This window comes from Amphiura filiformis, chromosome 5 (genome assembly GCF_039555335.1).
Source record: "Amphiura filiformis chromosome 5, Afil_fr2py, whole genome shotgun sequence".
Taxonomy (NCBI): domain Eukaryota; kingdom Metazoa; phylum Echinodermata; class Ophiuroidea; order Amphilepidida; family Amphiuridae; genus Amphiura; species Amphiura filiformis.
The window spans coordinates 33,389,120-33,405,033 of NC_092632.1; the positions used below are offsets into that span (position 1 = coordinate 33,389,120).

General features: G+C 34.6%; 2 protein-coding genes across 5 annotated transcripts in view; one reads left to right on the plus strand and one right to left on the minus strand.

The window, feature by feature from the left end:
• Window positions 1-2,659, plus strand: part of LOC140153007 (ribosomal RNA processing protein 36 homolog) — a 39,864-nt gene extending 37,205 nt beyond the window's left edge. For both annotated transcript variants that reach the window (XM_072175580.1, XM_072175581.1), the window contains exon 10: window positions 296-2,659. In XM_072175580.1, the coding sequence (XP_072031681.1) occupies window positions 296-441 (146 nt within the window). In that variant the 3' untranslated portion in view covers window positions 442-2,659. The remainder of the gene's footprint in view (window positions 1-295) is intronic.
• Window positions 2,441-15,914, minus strand: part of LOC140153006 (ribosome-binding protein 1-like) — a 66,916-nt gene continuing 53,442 nt past the window's right edge. For 2 of the 3 annotated variants that reach the window (XM_072175579.1, XM_072175577.1), the window contains 3 exons: window positions 15,017-15,187; window positions 10,702-10,782; window positions 2,441-7,712 (listed from right to left, as the gene is read on the minus strand). In XM_072175579.1, the coding sequence (XP_072031680.1) occupies window positions 7,629-7,712; window positions 10,702-10,782; window positions 15,017-15,187 (336 nt within the window). In that variant the 3' untranslated portion in view covers window positions 2,441-7,628. The remainder of the gene's footprint in view (window positions 7,713-10,701; window positions 10,783-15,016; window positions 15,188-15,914) is intronic. The other variant, XM_072175578.1, reaches the window with a different exon arrangement.

A 15,914-nucleotide genomic window follows, 5' to 3' on the forward strand; every position in this document is an offset into this window, starting at 1 on the left:
AGAATACAGCCTTTGTAATCCATAAGGATAAATCTTGTTTGGTTTGTGTCAACACAAATTGAAACATCAGAAGTACTTATGAATTGTTTCTAATAATTGCCCTCTGGTTTTAAATATAACAAATATTTTGTGTAGTGAATTTGATTTACATTTCTTAGCTCTGAAAAGCATGATTTCATCAGTCTCGACTGACAAAATGATTTGTGTATTATTGTAGTTGTTTTGAATACATGCAGCGATGAAGAACACACCAGATTTCACTAAATGACCTTTTACACTTTTATTTACTTCTCAGCGGAACAAAAGAAGATGGAGCTTGCAGAAAAGTACAAACAGCTCAAGAAGAGTGGCAAAGTGGAGAAATACCTGATGCAGAAACGAAAGAAAAATGCTACTAAAGATAGAAGACATTTACCCCACACAGCTGGTGCTCCACATTGAGTGACATATCAAGAACATTATAGCAGTGGTATTGATAAACTGAAATAGGGTGTGAGCAGTGCAAAAGAGCATGGTTCATTTTGAACAACTAGTAAGAGGCATTATCATGCATCTTGTCATAACAGTGACATCAATACATTTTAATGGGTGTGAGCTTGTAATCTGGAAAGGTGTCTTAATCTATTTTTGTCAACATACATGATCATGATTCTTGCAGCCATAGAAGTGATACTGATATTGAAAAAGATATGAGCAGAGGCACTGATAACTGAAATGGTGTGTGATCCTTTATGGAAATATATCAGTGATGTTGATAAATTGCGGCATGATCCTTCATTGGAAACTGTCAAGTGATCATTTATTTTAGCAGAAATGATCATGTACTTACCTATGAATGAGGTGCTTTTAGACCTTTTACTAGCATAAAGCCAGCTCATAGTATAGTAAGACGTTTTGCGGGTGATTTTATGCTGCAACAGACGCTGTGTTTTTAGTTGTCTGCAGTGGCTTTTGGTTCTTGGCCGTGATGTTCTGCTCAAGTGATTAGCTTGGTGCAGAGCCTTGTCCTCCTTCTCAATGTTTTCTACAGAAGAATCGTTTTAGCTGCTGTGTCAAGACACTGGCAGAAAATAAACCACTGCATCTGCTGCAACTAAAATCAATATCCGACTATGACCTGGTCTTTTGCACTGCTTGTGGCACGATCTCGTCCACTGAGGCCAATGGCGTAAATATGCAAAACCATTGAACACTATTTTTGACTGGAACCCCAAAACCCTAGACTCTCAACTTACCTATTTTCATGATGATCAACATAATACTTAAATGCAATTGTTGCTTCATCTTGGTCTTGTAAACATTTAATTTGAAGAGTGCAGTTGAGGCCACTTGCATTACACTTACACAGTGAAATATGATATTGTAAATGACTCCTTTAAGTATTTTGCTAAGCTAATTATCCTTTTTGTTTCTTGGGGAGAATAACCAAGTGGAGGACATTGACATTGTATCTTCTCATAACATTATGGACAACTGTTCAGTTATATCATTTTGATGTTGTGTCTGACGTCTTGTGGGCCATTTTCTGTAGCAACAGACCAAAAGACTGATTTTCCACCAGCATACTTTTCGCTGCAGAAAACATAAGAGAACAAAGTCCTGAAAAAAGCTAATCATTGAGCAGAAAATCCAGGATGTGAACTGAATGTCCCTGTAGCTTGCAGAGAACTGAAATTGTGAAGTCTGTTGCAATAGAAAACCTGCAAAGATGTCAGACTAAATACAAAAAACCCAATACTTTTAGTGGCCAAAACTTTAGCATAATTAACTTTTAGGTGTGGTATAATACTAAACTTATGCAAAATAGTATCGATATAATCAAGAAATAAATGTAGTTTGGTTGATTAAAAAAATTGCTGCATCATTGGATAACACATAAATAGGTATCAATCATGGTACTGTCCAGTTTGAATATACTGCAGCCAGCCAGAGATCGATGGCACACTGTGGTCAGCATTCACTCCAGGGGAGTGCAACATGTTTTAAAAGGTATGCATTCGAAAATGTAATTGTCAATGTCTTATGATTTCATTTTACACAGGTGTGGTATAAAACTGCAGCTGATAAAATTCTCTGAACATTGATAAAGATCAATGTTCACGTTCAAGTTAATTGTGCTCCGACTTATGGCCACTCAAAGTATTGGAGATTTTCTTTTTTTATGAATTTTATTTACCATCGTGAAATGGGCTATTCCAGTTGAAATCCATACACAACTATGGAAGACATGACCTTATCTTCAACACAGGGGTGTATATTTCAAATGGGGTCACCCATTCAGGTAATCCCATTTGAAATTCAAGCTCCCTGTGTGAGAGATTAAGGTCATGTCTTCTATAGGGGTGCATAGATTTCAACTGGAACAGCCCAATGTGTGTGCCAATGTTACAATTGATGAGGAAACTTTACAACAGAAATAAAACTGACAATAAAGCAAATAATCTTTGCAGCAGAATATTTTATTCAGTTCATTGTGATAAAATGGCCAACACAGTGAAGCACTGACATCAATAAATTCATTGTATGTATAATATTAATCAGAATGAAGCTGGTAGACATTTCCCAACCTTACTGCCTTATTACAACAGGATTGAAGACAGCTGTGGTGCATAACCGACACAAAATATCACTAAAAAAAAACCAAGACAAATAAAAGCAATGTCCATTGCTCTGACATGTGTAAATCAATGCAGATATAATTGCAATTCTGATTGAGAAGTCTTTATAATTTGATTATTAGTATTACTATTGCTATATTTTGATGAGAACATTGCAAAGCTGGATAAAGCAATATTGTAACATTCCATTTTTTCCATAAAATATCGGATATGTGCCCTATTAATTTAATAGGTTAAAGATACAAAAATTTGTATTTCATTCCAGCCTCAATGCTTATATCAGTCAATTGAGGTTGATTGGCTCCCAGTTGACATCACAGAGATACATGCATGCAACGAGACACTTCCGATTAATATTTCGATCATATGAATTGAATCTTGTGTTCTGTATTAGAAATCTCAGATTTTGTCACAAATACAGCACCTAATGCCTTGATTTTGACAGGGTATGTTTTAAAATTCACTAGACTTCATGAAAATGGGTAAAAATCTTGTTATTTTGAAGGAAAAAAATTAATAAAGGGCATTCTCAGCTCTGCAAATGTTACAATATTACTTTAAGTTTGACACTATTTTCTCTTACATACATACACATACTCCCTACCTGCCTAGCAGTTTTGACTTCTCAACCAATCACTGGGATACAAAATTCATTTTACAGCCACATTTGAATGTGACCTAAGTTAATTCATAAATACTACAATGAAAATTAATCTTAATTTACAAGGATGCTATTCATTCATATTTCATATACTATTGAACTTCTCAAGCTCACTTGGTATTTATTGGCTTAAGACTCCTAAGCAAGTACGGTCTTACGGTATTTAAAGGAAATAAAACTTGCAAAACACATCCCTGAATATAAATAAATTATGAAGTGTAATATAATTCCCACCACCACCACAACCAAATACCTTGAATGCCTTCACTTGATTACCAATTCCCTTCACACTAATGACAGGTGCATAATCAGCCAGCTTAGTACAGAGAAATTCTCGCACTCAATGCTTCTGGATAGTCATGTATTCCATTTTAGCACTGCTATCCACTGCCTATGCAACAAATTCACTCCATACAAAATGCTGATTGAGGATATATAGGCCTATCTATATCTGTACAAGATGGGCACCAGTACATAATTTTTAAAAGCATACTAAATTTCTACAGTGCAAATAAATGATGCAGTATAAATTTGGATTGAATAAAATTTGCATGTTAAGAAGAAGAAAATCAAGCATGAAAAGCACTTTCTAAAGCCCTGAATCGTATCTTACACTCCAATACAACTATTCGCCATTTCGTATATATTAAATCAACAATCTACACCACCAATTTTCATTTTCTATTCCACCTCACAAAGTGTCATTCAGTTGTCTTTTTTTTTAAAGCAACAAAAAATTGATACAAATAAGTTTTATGCAATGGATTCTAAATGTCTAGAAAAAATAAGGAGAAAAAAATCAACAACATATAGTCTACTGTACAGATATCATTCAAATAAAAATAATAGCAAGTTTGACCTGCAAATAATAATTGAGACTAACTAATTGGCAAGGAGTGCATCTATAAGGCTCTATAATATTAATATTTTGGTTCTGTTCCCACCTGCATCATTTTCTGGAGTGGGCCCATATTATTATTATTTTTTCAATTTTCAAGCATAACTTTTGATTTTAAAACTCTAGCAATTCAGTATGTAATATAAAAATTAATTGAGCAACATGAATCATTTTAAACAAGTTTTTTATAGTATTCTCCCTCAGAACATTCGAATTAGAGTACCTTATCATTTTCCATAAATGCATAGAAAAAGATTACAAAAGGGCAAAAACCTCCCACCCTCGTCAATTCCTGTAAATCCTCCGGACAAGAACCAAAAAATTAATTTTATATGGCCTAATCTATTGAAATAACAAAAGCTGAAGAAGCATATAAATACCACGCATTATATATCTGTACTAAAATTGTTTCGGAAGACATTCTTACACAATTACGATCTGTTTGTCTTTGAAACGTTGTCCATCATATTTGGACATTTCTAATAGGGAAGTCAATATTTTGTCAAATACATAAATTACAATCTCATGATTTTGTTTGCTTTACTACACTACATAAAAAAAACCCTTATTACGCTCTGAAATGTTTCCATCTAGATGATTATTCACGTAGCACAGAACGAGAATGTCTGATACCAAATTTTAAAAAACCCTCACTTGTTGAACCACAGCCGTCTTCAGGGTGGTACACTCTAAGAATGTAATCAATAAAGTCTTAAAATACATTGTAAGAAGCAAACTGAAGCAGGTTGACAGGCTAGTATAAATGATGCAGAAACTGCTCAAGTGGATATTTTTATGGGATTAATTTTTTCTCTGCTTTGCCAATTTGTAACTGTTCCAGTTGTTTTTTAGAATACATTAAACTCAGGGCTTGAAATAAGGATTTCAGACCCAGGAGCAATTTTGGGTGTTTTTGTGTAAATATTGCCACTGGTCTATACAAATACACACAGTTCTGTTTCAGAACCAGGGGCATTTGCCTTTTAGCAGGGGTAAATTGACCCCTTGCTCCTGCTTATTTCAAGCGCTGATTGCACTGTATCTATCTATAAAAGGAATATTGACCAGTTGTTGTTATTTTCACAGATGCTTGGAACACGAAAATAAACATAGCACAAAAATTTCCACTTTTTACAATATTCCTTTTCCTTCATATCAGACTTTGCATTATGTAGTCCAATTGATGGACTTTAACATCATCTTGATAGAGGGCCGACAAAGGCTGCCCAAAATTCACTAGACTTATGCATTCTGCGACACATATAGATTGCATTCTTAGAGTGATATATTATTCCATACAAGCATACAACACCACATAGCACACATACTCTAGTACATTAATGGTTAAGTAGTAATTTGAAAAGATTATACATCATAAACATACTGTAATAGTCATATTAAAGGAAAAAAGAAAATGACTTGGATGGAGGAAGAGACTAACATACCAATTACTATTTTGGAATAGAGCAAGTTGTATATCAATAATGGGATATTCTGTCTGAAATCCACACACCCCATATGGAAGACATTACCTTAATCTCCCACACAGGGAGTGTGAAAGTCAAAAGGGGTTACCTGAATGGGCGACTACATTTGAAATGTACACTCCCTATGTGGGAAATTAAGGTAATGTCTTTCATAGGGGATGTAAGGATTTCAATTGGAATGGTCCCATATTGTCTGTCTTACTGACATCTGCTGATGGTTAGGTCGGGATGTGTACGACACAAAATTCATTAAAAAAATGTAACCTTTGGTTGCATATGCAGGAACCGAAATCAATTTCAGTTTCGCATGCAGGCAACAATTCATTGAAAAAAAGTATTATTCTATGTGATGTTTCACACCAACATATTTTTTATTATTGATCAACTCTATATTACTATGATGTAGCAAAAATTATTTGAAAATTTCACTCAATACTATGTGAGGGACATGAAAGTTTCAGGTTCAGACTCATTTAGTTGGAGTAAGTGTTACTGCAATTTCACACAAGTATATGACTGGCATAGGACATCCAATGTGACGTATATATAGCAAATGTTTCTCTGAGAGTGTTTCACAATATTTCAATAAGTACATTACAGGTTTACCAGATCCTTATTTGAAAGAAAGTACAAAATACATGTAAAACACTCAGCCTATGTAAGTCATTAAGAGTTCATCATTTCACAAAGCTACAGGTTGGAGCACCAAGTTTTCTAAAAAATTCCTAAATTCTAGAGAATTTTGTCAACCCTCTGGCAATGCCTGCGCCAAGATGTAACCAAACAAAATGGCACCTCTGCAGATGTTTCTGTGTATCGTTGAGCCCAAAAGAATACCAATGGCCAAGTAAGTAAAGGAATTGCAGAAAATATCAATAAATGATGGGGTCTGCTTGGGCATTTTATATTTTCAGTGAAAATTGGTTCAATTTTGCAAAATTGCATTTTTTGTGTTGTCAGTTTACACTTCCAATTCCACAAACAAAAAACTTGCCACCACTTTATATAGGTACAAATGCACAGGTGTTATTACAAAAAGATCTTTTAGCCATTGCCACTCCAAACTGAATATCTTTGTTATAAACTCATCATTCATTGTGATAATTTCTTTCTTGAGTACCTTATTCAACCTAACTTGCGTCCCTACCCTAATAAGCACCCCTACAATTTTTTTCAAGTGACATAGGACTGTCTATATGCCCCCTTTCAATGCACCTGTACAGCTTAATTCCATCAAATATCTAAATAAAATTACCTTCTTAACATTCCAGTTTAGGATTATGCTGATTTTGACTTGATCAGACACACTTTATTTTGAATGTTTATGCATGCAAATTCACTTGTAACATTCATTTTGTAAGTTTAATATTGCGCGTCCCTGAAAATGACGGACTCAAGCGCCCGGGTGCTAATTAGGTTGAATACGGTATGACCTAACATGTTTGAGTTGATATTTAAATCACCAATATTGGTTTCCTGATAAAAGCATGCACGTCTAGCCAAGCGGAAAGACTTCATGGAGTGATTATACAACTATATTCCAAATGATGTATAATACCTCAACAAAGTCTACACTTGGCTAATTCTTAAACTGTCTTACGAATATACACCCAAACTCTGTAGAGGTAATGTAACATGGTGACCAAACTCAAGAAATGGTACCATTTTTCCTGATTACAAAACAATGCTGATTTTGAATTGCAAACACACACTGCATTATACATTTAAACCCTATATCTTCACCTTCAAATGAATCATCTAGCCTAAGCAGATTTCTGTCCTATATGTATTTACGATTAATGATAAAGATGAAATAGTCTCTGAATGGAATGTGTAATATAAAAAGTGTAGGCCACAAGAGCTAGGTGGGAGCTACATACTTTTACAATTTCTTGATGTTACAATGTATAGGTTATGTATGTGTGTATGTAGGTTGGTAGTCACTGTGTAATGGTTGACGGATGCTATACTGCTGATCCACCAACTTCTGCTTTCTCTTCTGCCTTAGCTTCTGCTTTAACCTCTGCTTTAACCTCAGCTTTAGGAGCCTAGTGGGAAGAGAAAGAAAAAAAAAATGTATGATCAGAAAAATACATAATTGCAGAAATTATACTTCAGATGATCTTGGAATTCTTATGGCATCCAAAAGCCTTAGAGCCTTGATAGCAGGTATTCAAATGACAAAATTGATTATAGCATTGCTTTCTGTTGAAAAGTTACACACCTCGTCAGTACAAAAATGTTAGAAAACAGTGTTAGTATATATATTAGTACATGGGTGCATGTTACAGGGCATGTAAGTTAAAGGTGGGTGGCCCGCATTCCACCACTTGAACCCATTCCAAATGCTGATTTTGGTATCTGGCAAAAGCTCATATTTATCTCATAACCTTAGTGCAAGTTTAGGTCTGAAATATGATTAGTTTAGGCAGCATGAGCAAAAACATGGTAGTTTGGGGGTACACATCCCAGAAGTCATGTGCTGTTCTAGGGCCACTGTGATAAACATTTTTACTTGGACCAACCACCTTTAACCTACTGCACTGTACAAAATGAGATGAATATTATCTCAGACAACATACAACAATACACATAAGCTAAGCTTGCACACCACAAATATTAATCAAAGCCAATTGACCGTGCACGATATATTTGATGGCTTTTGCTACAGATGTACCTACAACTAACCATACATAAGGATACAAAAACTAGTCATTTGTTAGCATAACTGCACAAGGCTTTGTGTTATGACTTGGCTCATAAGCATTGGTAAGTGATATAGCAACATTGAGCTTCATTTTGCTGGGTCTCTCATGAGTTGTATAACATATTTAGCATTTTCCCTCTTAAAGGGCAGGTCTATAGCGAAAACAACATCATATCATTGGCAAGCTAATATTATGAGGACAATGAAAATGACTCCTTTTTTGAGAAAATAAGACGTTTAAAATTAATATTCCTCAAAAACCAACTTAAGCGGTGAGTTCGTTCGAACGAGACAGATTTGGCCTAGAAAACCGGTGACGTCATGAAATGAGATGTGCCGCTGTGAGAAAAGGGACTATAAACGCCGCAATGGACAGAACCTATACTGTTGCAGAAAAAAAATCCAAATTAAGTATTACAAATTTCATGGTTTTTAAACATATGGATAAAACCAGTCGCTTCTTTTTTATATATTAGACAATTGTGATATTACAATTCATATGTATATCAATATCATGAGAAATATTAGACCTAAAAAATAGATACATAATTTGAGCTTAGAATTTCATCTGAGACTAGCATATAAACCGTGTTAGTCCACAAACTCATGCATCTGATTTCCCTGTATATTGCAATGCTATAGTTTCAGTTGGATGAAATATTACAAAGCAAACACATAGTAACAATTACTGTGTGGGCTTTGTTCCCGAAAGAGAACAATAGCGTGCATATTGTTATGCAGCATTGTTATGGTAAGTGATAGTACAACTCATTGTTGCTAATGTCAAACTTGTCAAAGTGATTGTGATTGTATGATGAGAGCACGATAAAGTGCCCGCTTCATTTACCTACGTCATCAGTCAAACGGGGGAGAACACGACGCTTCAAACGGGGGAAGAACACGCACGAGGCTGAACTTTACCCACACAATTTCTCCTTTTTCAGGAGAAATACGCACACAAAAATTGCAACAAGTGTCAACTTGTAATGTAATAATTATTCTCTTCGAATAGAGATAAACTTGTTTTTGCTATAGACCTGCCCTTTAAGAGTACGGAACTTGTAGCGAAATGTCGATTACAATTTACAGAGAATGAATATGAAAAATTAATTCTTGGAAGTTATATTCCACAAATGCTGTAGAAAACGCATATATTTCTAATTAAAAAAAATTCAGTGCAAAGAATCAAAATTTGAGGCCCTGCCTGCTGTCAGGTCACTTAACAATGACTATAAATTAATGGATATTAGTAACATGTCATAACCATATTTGTAAAGCAAATACAACTACTTTAACTTCAGCAATTCATGTAGAATATAATGTGCAAAGCAAGCTAGATGGGGTGCAAGTTGAGGATAAAACAGTAACATGCCTGATGAAAAAAGAAAAGAAATTACAACATGACACAAGTATGAACTGATACATTCAGCTGGAGTATGCTAAATTTAGGTAATTGACACTTCTGATGTTTTAAATAGTCTAAAAATTTACAATGTCAGGCTTTTAATATGATTATTATGATAAACAAAGCTGATTTGTATGTGAGCTAAAAACATTTCTTAGTAATTTGTAAAATTAAATAAAATGCAAATCATGATAAATAATCTAAATTGTCAAGAAATGAACTGGCATTTCTTCTCCCTAGAATTAAAACATCTGTATTATGAATAATAACACAATAAACAATCTTTTCCAGAATGAGTAGTCATGCTATTTCAAACATTATATAGTCTTATTTTTATAAACTTTATTTTTATCACTGCAGCTTTTTTTCAATGCTATGCCTATTATTATACTGTTAATGATACATTTGATATGATGCTATGTTAATCAGGAGTGGGGGCGGGGGTGCTTTACGCCATGTCGGCCATGTCTGTGTTATAACAATACTTTTGTTTCTTTCTTGCATTATCTTACATTAAAATGATTTTGCAAGTGTCTTATGAAAGTATAACATGTAAATATAACATTTAGGTATATAATACTCTTCAACTACAAGTTACAAGAAAAAAATTGGGGCTACAGCATATCCTCTAGACTATGTTATAGCACAGACATGACTCAAGTGTGCGCGTTGGACTATTCCAGTTGAAATCCACACACCCTGTAGGGCAGACCTGACCTTAAATCTCCCACACAGGGAGTGTAGATTTAGAATGGAGTCACCCATTCAGGTAACCCCATTTGAGAGTCACACTCCCTGTGTGATAGATCAAGGTCATATCTTCCATAGGGGGTGTATGGATTTCATATGTAATAGCCCATTTCAAATGTGTGCCATTGAAAGCAAGAACACAAAAGACAGAATGTATTAGCATCCAATCCAATACCTCCTCATCAGCAGCTTCAGCTAGTTGCAGCTCAACTTGACTATCGGTCAGGGAAGAATTTTTCTCTGCTGGTGGCTGTTGCTGGAGGGTCAAAGGCCAAATTAATTGTCAACGGTCAACATCATCAAAATCTAACGGATGAGAAGCTAATTTATTTAAATTCTAAATAATGACACTGCCAATGCGAAATTTGTATTCTATTTATTAGCAAGTGTTACGAGCACTGCTTGTACCAATGAGTTACTATGAACCACACTAAAGGGATGCCCACTACAGTGCAATCTACCTCTTGTTAATTTGAGACGATTAGTCAAAGACAACATACTGATCTTGACATTTATACACCACACAGAGAGGAGGGAGTTTATGAATAGAAATGTGCAACGTGATGTTTACTTTATACCACTATTATGTGGATGAAATGAATGATTTTATCAGGTACAAGAGACACAACAACTTGTTACTATATTTCTTGTTGTTTTATGTTAAGGAAATGGCAAAATTATATTTAGAGCATCAATATTATACAACTAGAAATGTGTTGTGTACTACTGAGCTGTTACTTGTGAAATTAACAGCTCAGGCCATTAACCATTTAATTGTGAAATTTGTGTACATGCATTGCAAGGATTTTTTTGTGCACTGTGATAAAATACGAATGCTCTGTGCAATTCCTTCAAGAATGACTGGTTATAGAATAAGAAATTCAGATTTGAAGAAATTTGCTATAAAGCGACATCCACATATTTCATAATCATATTGCACAAGTTGGTTTTGTGTAATCAATGTCCACATGGTGTCAATTGCAGAACTTGATTTCTGGTAATCATTATGCAATGTAGCCTGCAGTCATTTCCCTTCAAACTGATAGCAAGTATACTTCCCAGGAAGAATTTGATTTTACACGACTGGGGTTTTTATTTGTTTGGGTTTCAATCATCACAATGCCAGAGTTGTCTAGACCACCATCAGCACATTATGGAATAGTATTGGGATAAAATATCACAAAATAAATGCATTGGGTAATGATTTTTGTTATAATATTTACATTGATTAGTGCTACATGCTATTATAGATGCCTGGTGACTACACTTTTAGTGACAATTTCATTCTGCAGCAACACTCACGACATGCATAGTATAGTTAAGTAGCATATAGTGGTATATATATATAATATTAGTAATGAATAATTAATGAACGTATGGGTGTAAAAGAAAATATTGTGAAGGTGTGTAGCATCAAGGAACAGTGTGGAACATTATGACGCATTGGCACGGCAGGCTATAGTATCATATAAACCAAACATAAGAATTGAAAATATTTCAAACCAAAATTGAAGAAATGAGCATCATTCTTTTGACTCTTTTGATATGTAATATATGCGAGCAAATCATTTATTTGATCAAACAGAAATGCTGGGTTTGCATCAGCAGGTGCACATAGCAAAAAATATAAACATTTACTTGGATTCTATTATATTCAAATGATCAGTATTTAGGCTTGTTGATTTTTCAGCAAAATACCCGATTTGTTTACTTACATAATACAAAGGTTGGACAAAAAGTTTCTGGAACTGTTCTTTATATATCCACTCAAGCGTGACTTTGATGAAATTTGCTTCTGATAATAAAGGTACATACCTTTGTCTTTCAAAGCAGACATTAATTAATTTCAGAGTACACTTCATTATGTAATGATATATTAAAGCATAAAACCTTTAATATATATATATACACTACAAATTGACAAGATTTGCAGAAAATTTGAATTGTAGTAAAGACCTGTAGTATCCACAAGGTTTACAAGTCTACTTTATTAGATAAAGAAATGAGTTTACACTTTTGAATTTTTTTTAGACAACATGTATCCATACACTGAGGAGGGAAGCCATCTTTGAATTTCATCAAAAGTAGGGCTTGAAGGTTAACAAAAATTGTCTGACAATTATGAGAAATGAGAGCAATTGTTATCGAAAAGAAGCGAAAGTATCTCCAAAATAAAACAAAGAAAAATATGATGATTGGTAGTCAGTATAATGATTAAATTGTTGAAATCAAAATTAAAATCTGCACATGCGTAGATGGTGTACCTGTTTTATTTTCTATACTTAATTCCTTACCCATTAAGGAAAACTTTTGAAGTACGACTTTCTTATTCAAAGCAGGGTCTCTCTATATACACTGGTACTATGTCTACGCTGGTTAAAGGAAAACAACATCATGATTTTGTGTCCCATATATTGTTTAAGATATGACTGTAAGTTTAAACTCACCATAAATTTCCAGGAAGTCTTGTTTTAGTACGAAATGATTAAAAATGCCATTTTCACATACTGGCATGTGTGAACCATGAGTGGTCATTGTTTTGCCAGCGAAGTGGTTACTAACTCCCTGGTAACTGGATCACACACCTTTTGGAATTTGTAGTACATGCCATAGACTTTGTGTTGTGATCATTTTGATCATGGTCCTTAACTCAAAAGCCAGTTGACCTAGTGATAATCGGATTACACGTAACACTTCGCTGGCCAATTCCCAGCTGTTACATTGACTAAATAGATTTTTCAAATGGTGTCACCCTTGAGTCACTTTTTATTTATTTCACTTGCTTGTAGCAAGCTAAAATATCTTAACCAATATATGAAAAGAAAACAATAGGTTGTTACATACTGTTAATCAAACTTAACATCTGAAGTAAAAGGTTCATTAGGTAAATCATTTTTGAGATATTCTTGGGATTGCCCTTTTGAATAGAATTAGGTAGTGTTTATTAGGTCTGTTTATTCAATTTCATGTTATTATTAATAATTGCTGTCTCTTCTTATTTAAAGAACAATGGGTGATAAGCTTTTAAATAAAAAAAAGACATTTGACATGATCCCTATTAGAAATGCTTCATAAATTACCCATATAAAAGAGTATAGGGTAAACCACAGCATCATATTATACTTTTTATTCTGGATATATTTAGATATATGTAGAATTTTTTAGAAATATAAGCCTTAATTTGGTTTGTAAATTTCTTCATTAGGTGGTGTCCATAGGATATTGACATGCTAATGCTATTTGTAATCAAATATAAAACATCACTAGTATATGTGTTTTGAAAGACAAATGTGACATGTCATGTCAAAAGGAGACACTTTTGGGCAGGTTATCAATTTTGAGGTTTTTACACATCTTAAATATAGAGATATTTTGTTCCACAATACCGTTTCCCCCAATGAAATCGGACATTCCTAAGCAGTGTTTACTCAGAGGTCGTATGTCTCAATTTTGGCACAGTGAAAATAATTTTTGGCGCACACAAATTTGCAATGCTGTATTACAATTAGTTAATTTGGGGAATTACTGAGCCAAAATTGGGCCAATTTGGGAAGAAAATGTTTCATTTGGCGCACCCAATTTCCAGAGAGAGTAAACACTGTTTCTAAGCGAAGATATTGAGTTCGTAAGTTATGGTATTATAAAATTGGAAACTGAGATATCGGCCTTTAAAAATATTATCGACAATGTTGAGAATAGGAATTACCTAGAAAAATGTCTCAAAAAATCCAAGATGCCAGTTATATTCCGGTTTGAAACTATCAGACAATATTTTAAACATTAATAATATCACAAATTCGCAACAAACCCAAATTGTGAAAAAATCTCCCCCAGGCAGATTTTTGGCTATTTTTCCATTTACGATCCTGCCCAAAAGTGTCTCCTTTTGACATGACACGTCACAAATGTGCATATATTCTTGTTATTATCATAATTTCATCAAAGTCACGCTTGAGTGGAGACAAAGAATAGCTGCGGAAACTTTTTGACCAATCCTCGTATGAACTGTTTTCATCCATACTACTGCACTGGGCTTATCATGATGCTTCCATTATTACAGGCTTAATCACAACAACAAGTATAACTTCATCTTATTGCAGATAAAGCACAAAGCATCTTTTATATCATGCTGGGTGGCGTAACCTCAAATATTGCATTAATTTTCAATACAAACTATGCAATACAAACAACAAATAGTTCAATGGCTGTTTGTTTATTCAAACTTTGTTTCATCTGGATCCTCAATTTTAATGGCTATTCCAGTTGAAATCCATACACCCTGTATTGAAGACATGACCTTAAATCTCCCACATAGGGTTTGTAGATTTCAAATGAAGTCACCTATTCGGGTAACCCCGTTTTAAATCCATACTCCCTGTTCGAAAGATTAAGAGCATGTCTTCTATTAAGGGGCTATGGATTGTAACTGGAATAGCCATATGTAATCAGCAACATAACATGACAAATGACAATGAAGTTGTTGCACCTACCACTTCCTTAGGGGCAACTTGAGCTGCCTTGAGTTTGGCAGTGGTTTGTTTCTCTTCCATCAATGCCTGCTGCATTTTCTTGAGTGCTGCTTGAAGTTTGCCTGCTGCTGTACCCAAGTCTTTGGTCAGACCTTTCTCTTTTGCAAGTGCCGCCTTCATGGTTGTCAGCTCCTATGAAGAGAAAAGGGGGGAAACTTGATACTTGAAAACACACTGCTATCAACAGGGGACATCTCAGATATTTTCTTGCATCTTTTCTACACAACACAAATTTTATTTTAGCACTCAGCATTTTGCCAGTTGAATTTCAAAATTGTAGGTGGAAAATAAACTCTGCTTCTTCTACACAAAAGTTTAGGGAATCCAATCAAACTCACTTGACATAAACATTTACTTACTGTTTTCTACTTTAAATTTCCCACAACATATATACGAAAAGCAGGGGTAGCGCTGGCTTCAAAATTTAAGGGGTCCGAGTGATTTTTGTTGGACTCATTCAGCCCTCCAAAAGTCAAATTTAAGGGGTCCAATGGGAATTTTAAGGGGTCCGAGTCCAACTATGGAAACATCACCCACTAATATTAGAGGTTATGATATGCTGGACATGGGGTTGTATTATGCATTTTACATCAACAAAATACAGCGTGCAATAATTATGAGCCTCCCAGGGGTAAAATTTCCAAACGGCTAAAAAAGGTAAATATTGCTTGCACCCGGCCTGCTAAAAATTGTATTCGTCGCAAGCAGGAAAATGTAAAAGTTTCCATATAAAGCCTACTATTTCTCAAGTTTGTTTCGAGCATTAACACTTGCCAAAAATTGCCCCCCCCCCCCCGGCTGCCAACAAATTCTTGCCCCCCCAATTTTACCCTCATAATTGCACAACCTCTGAACTTCA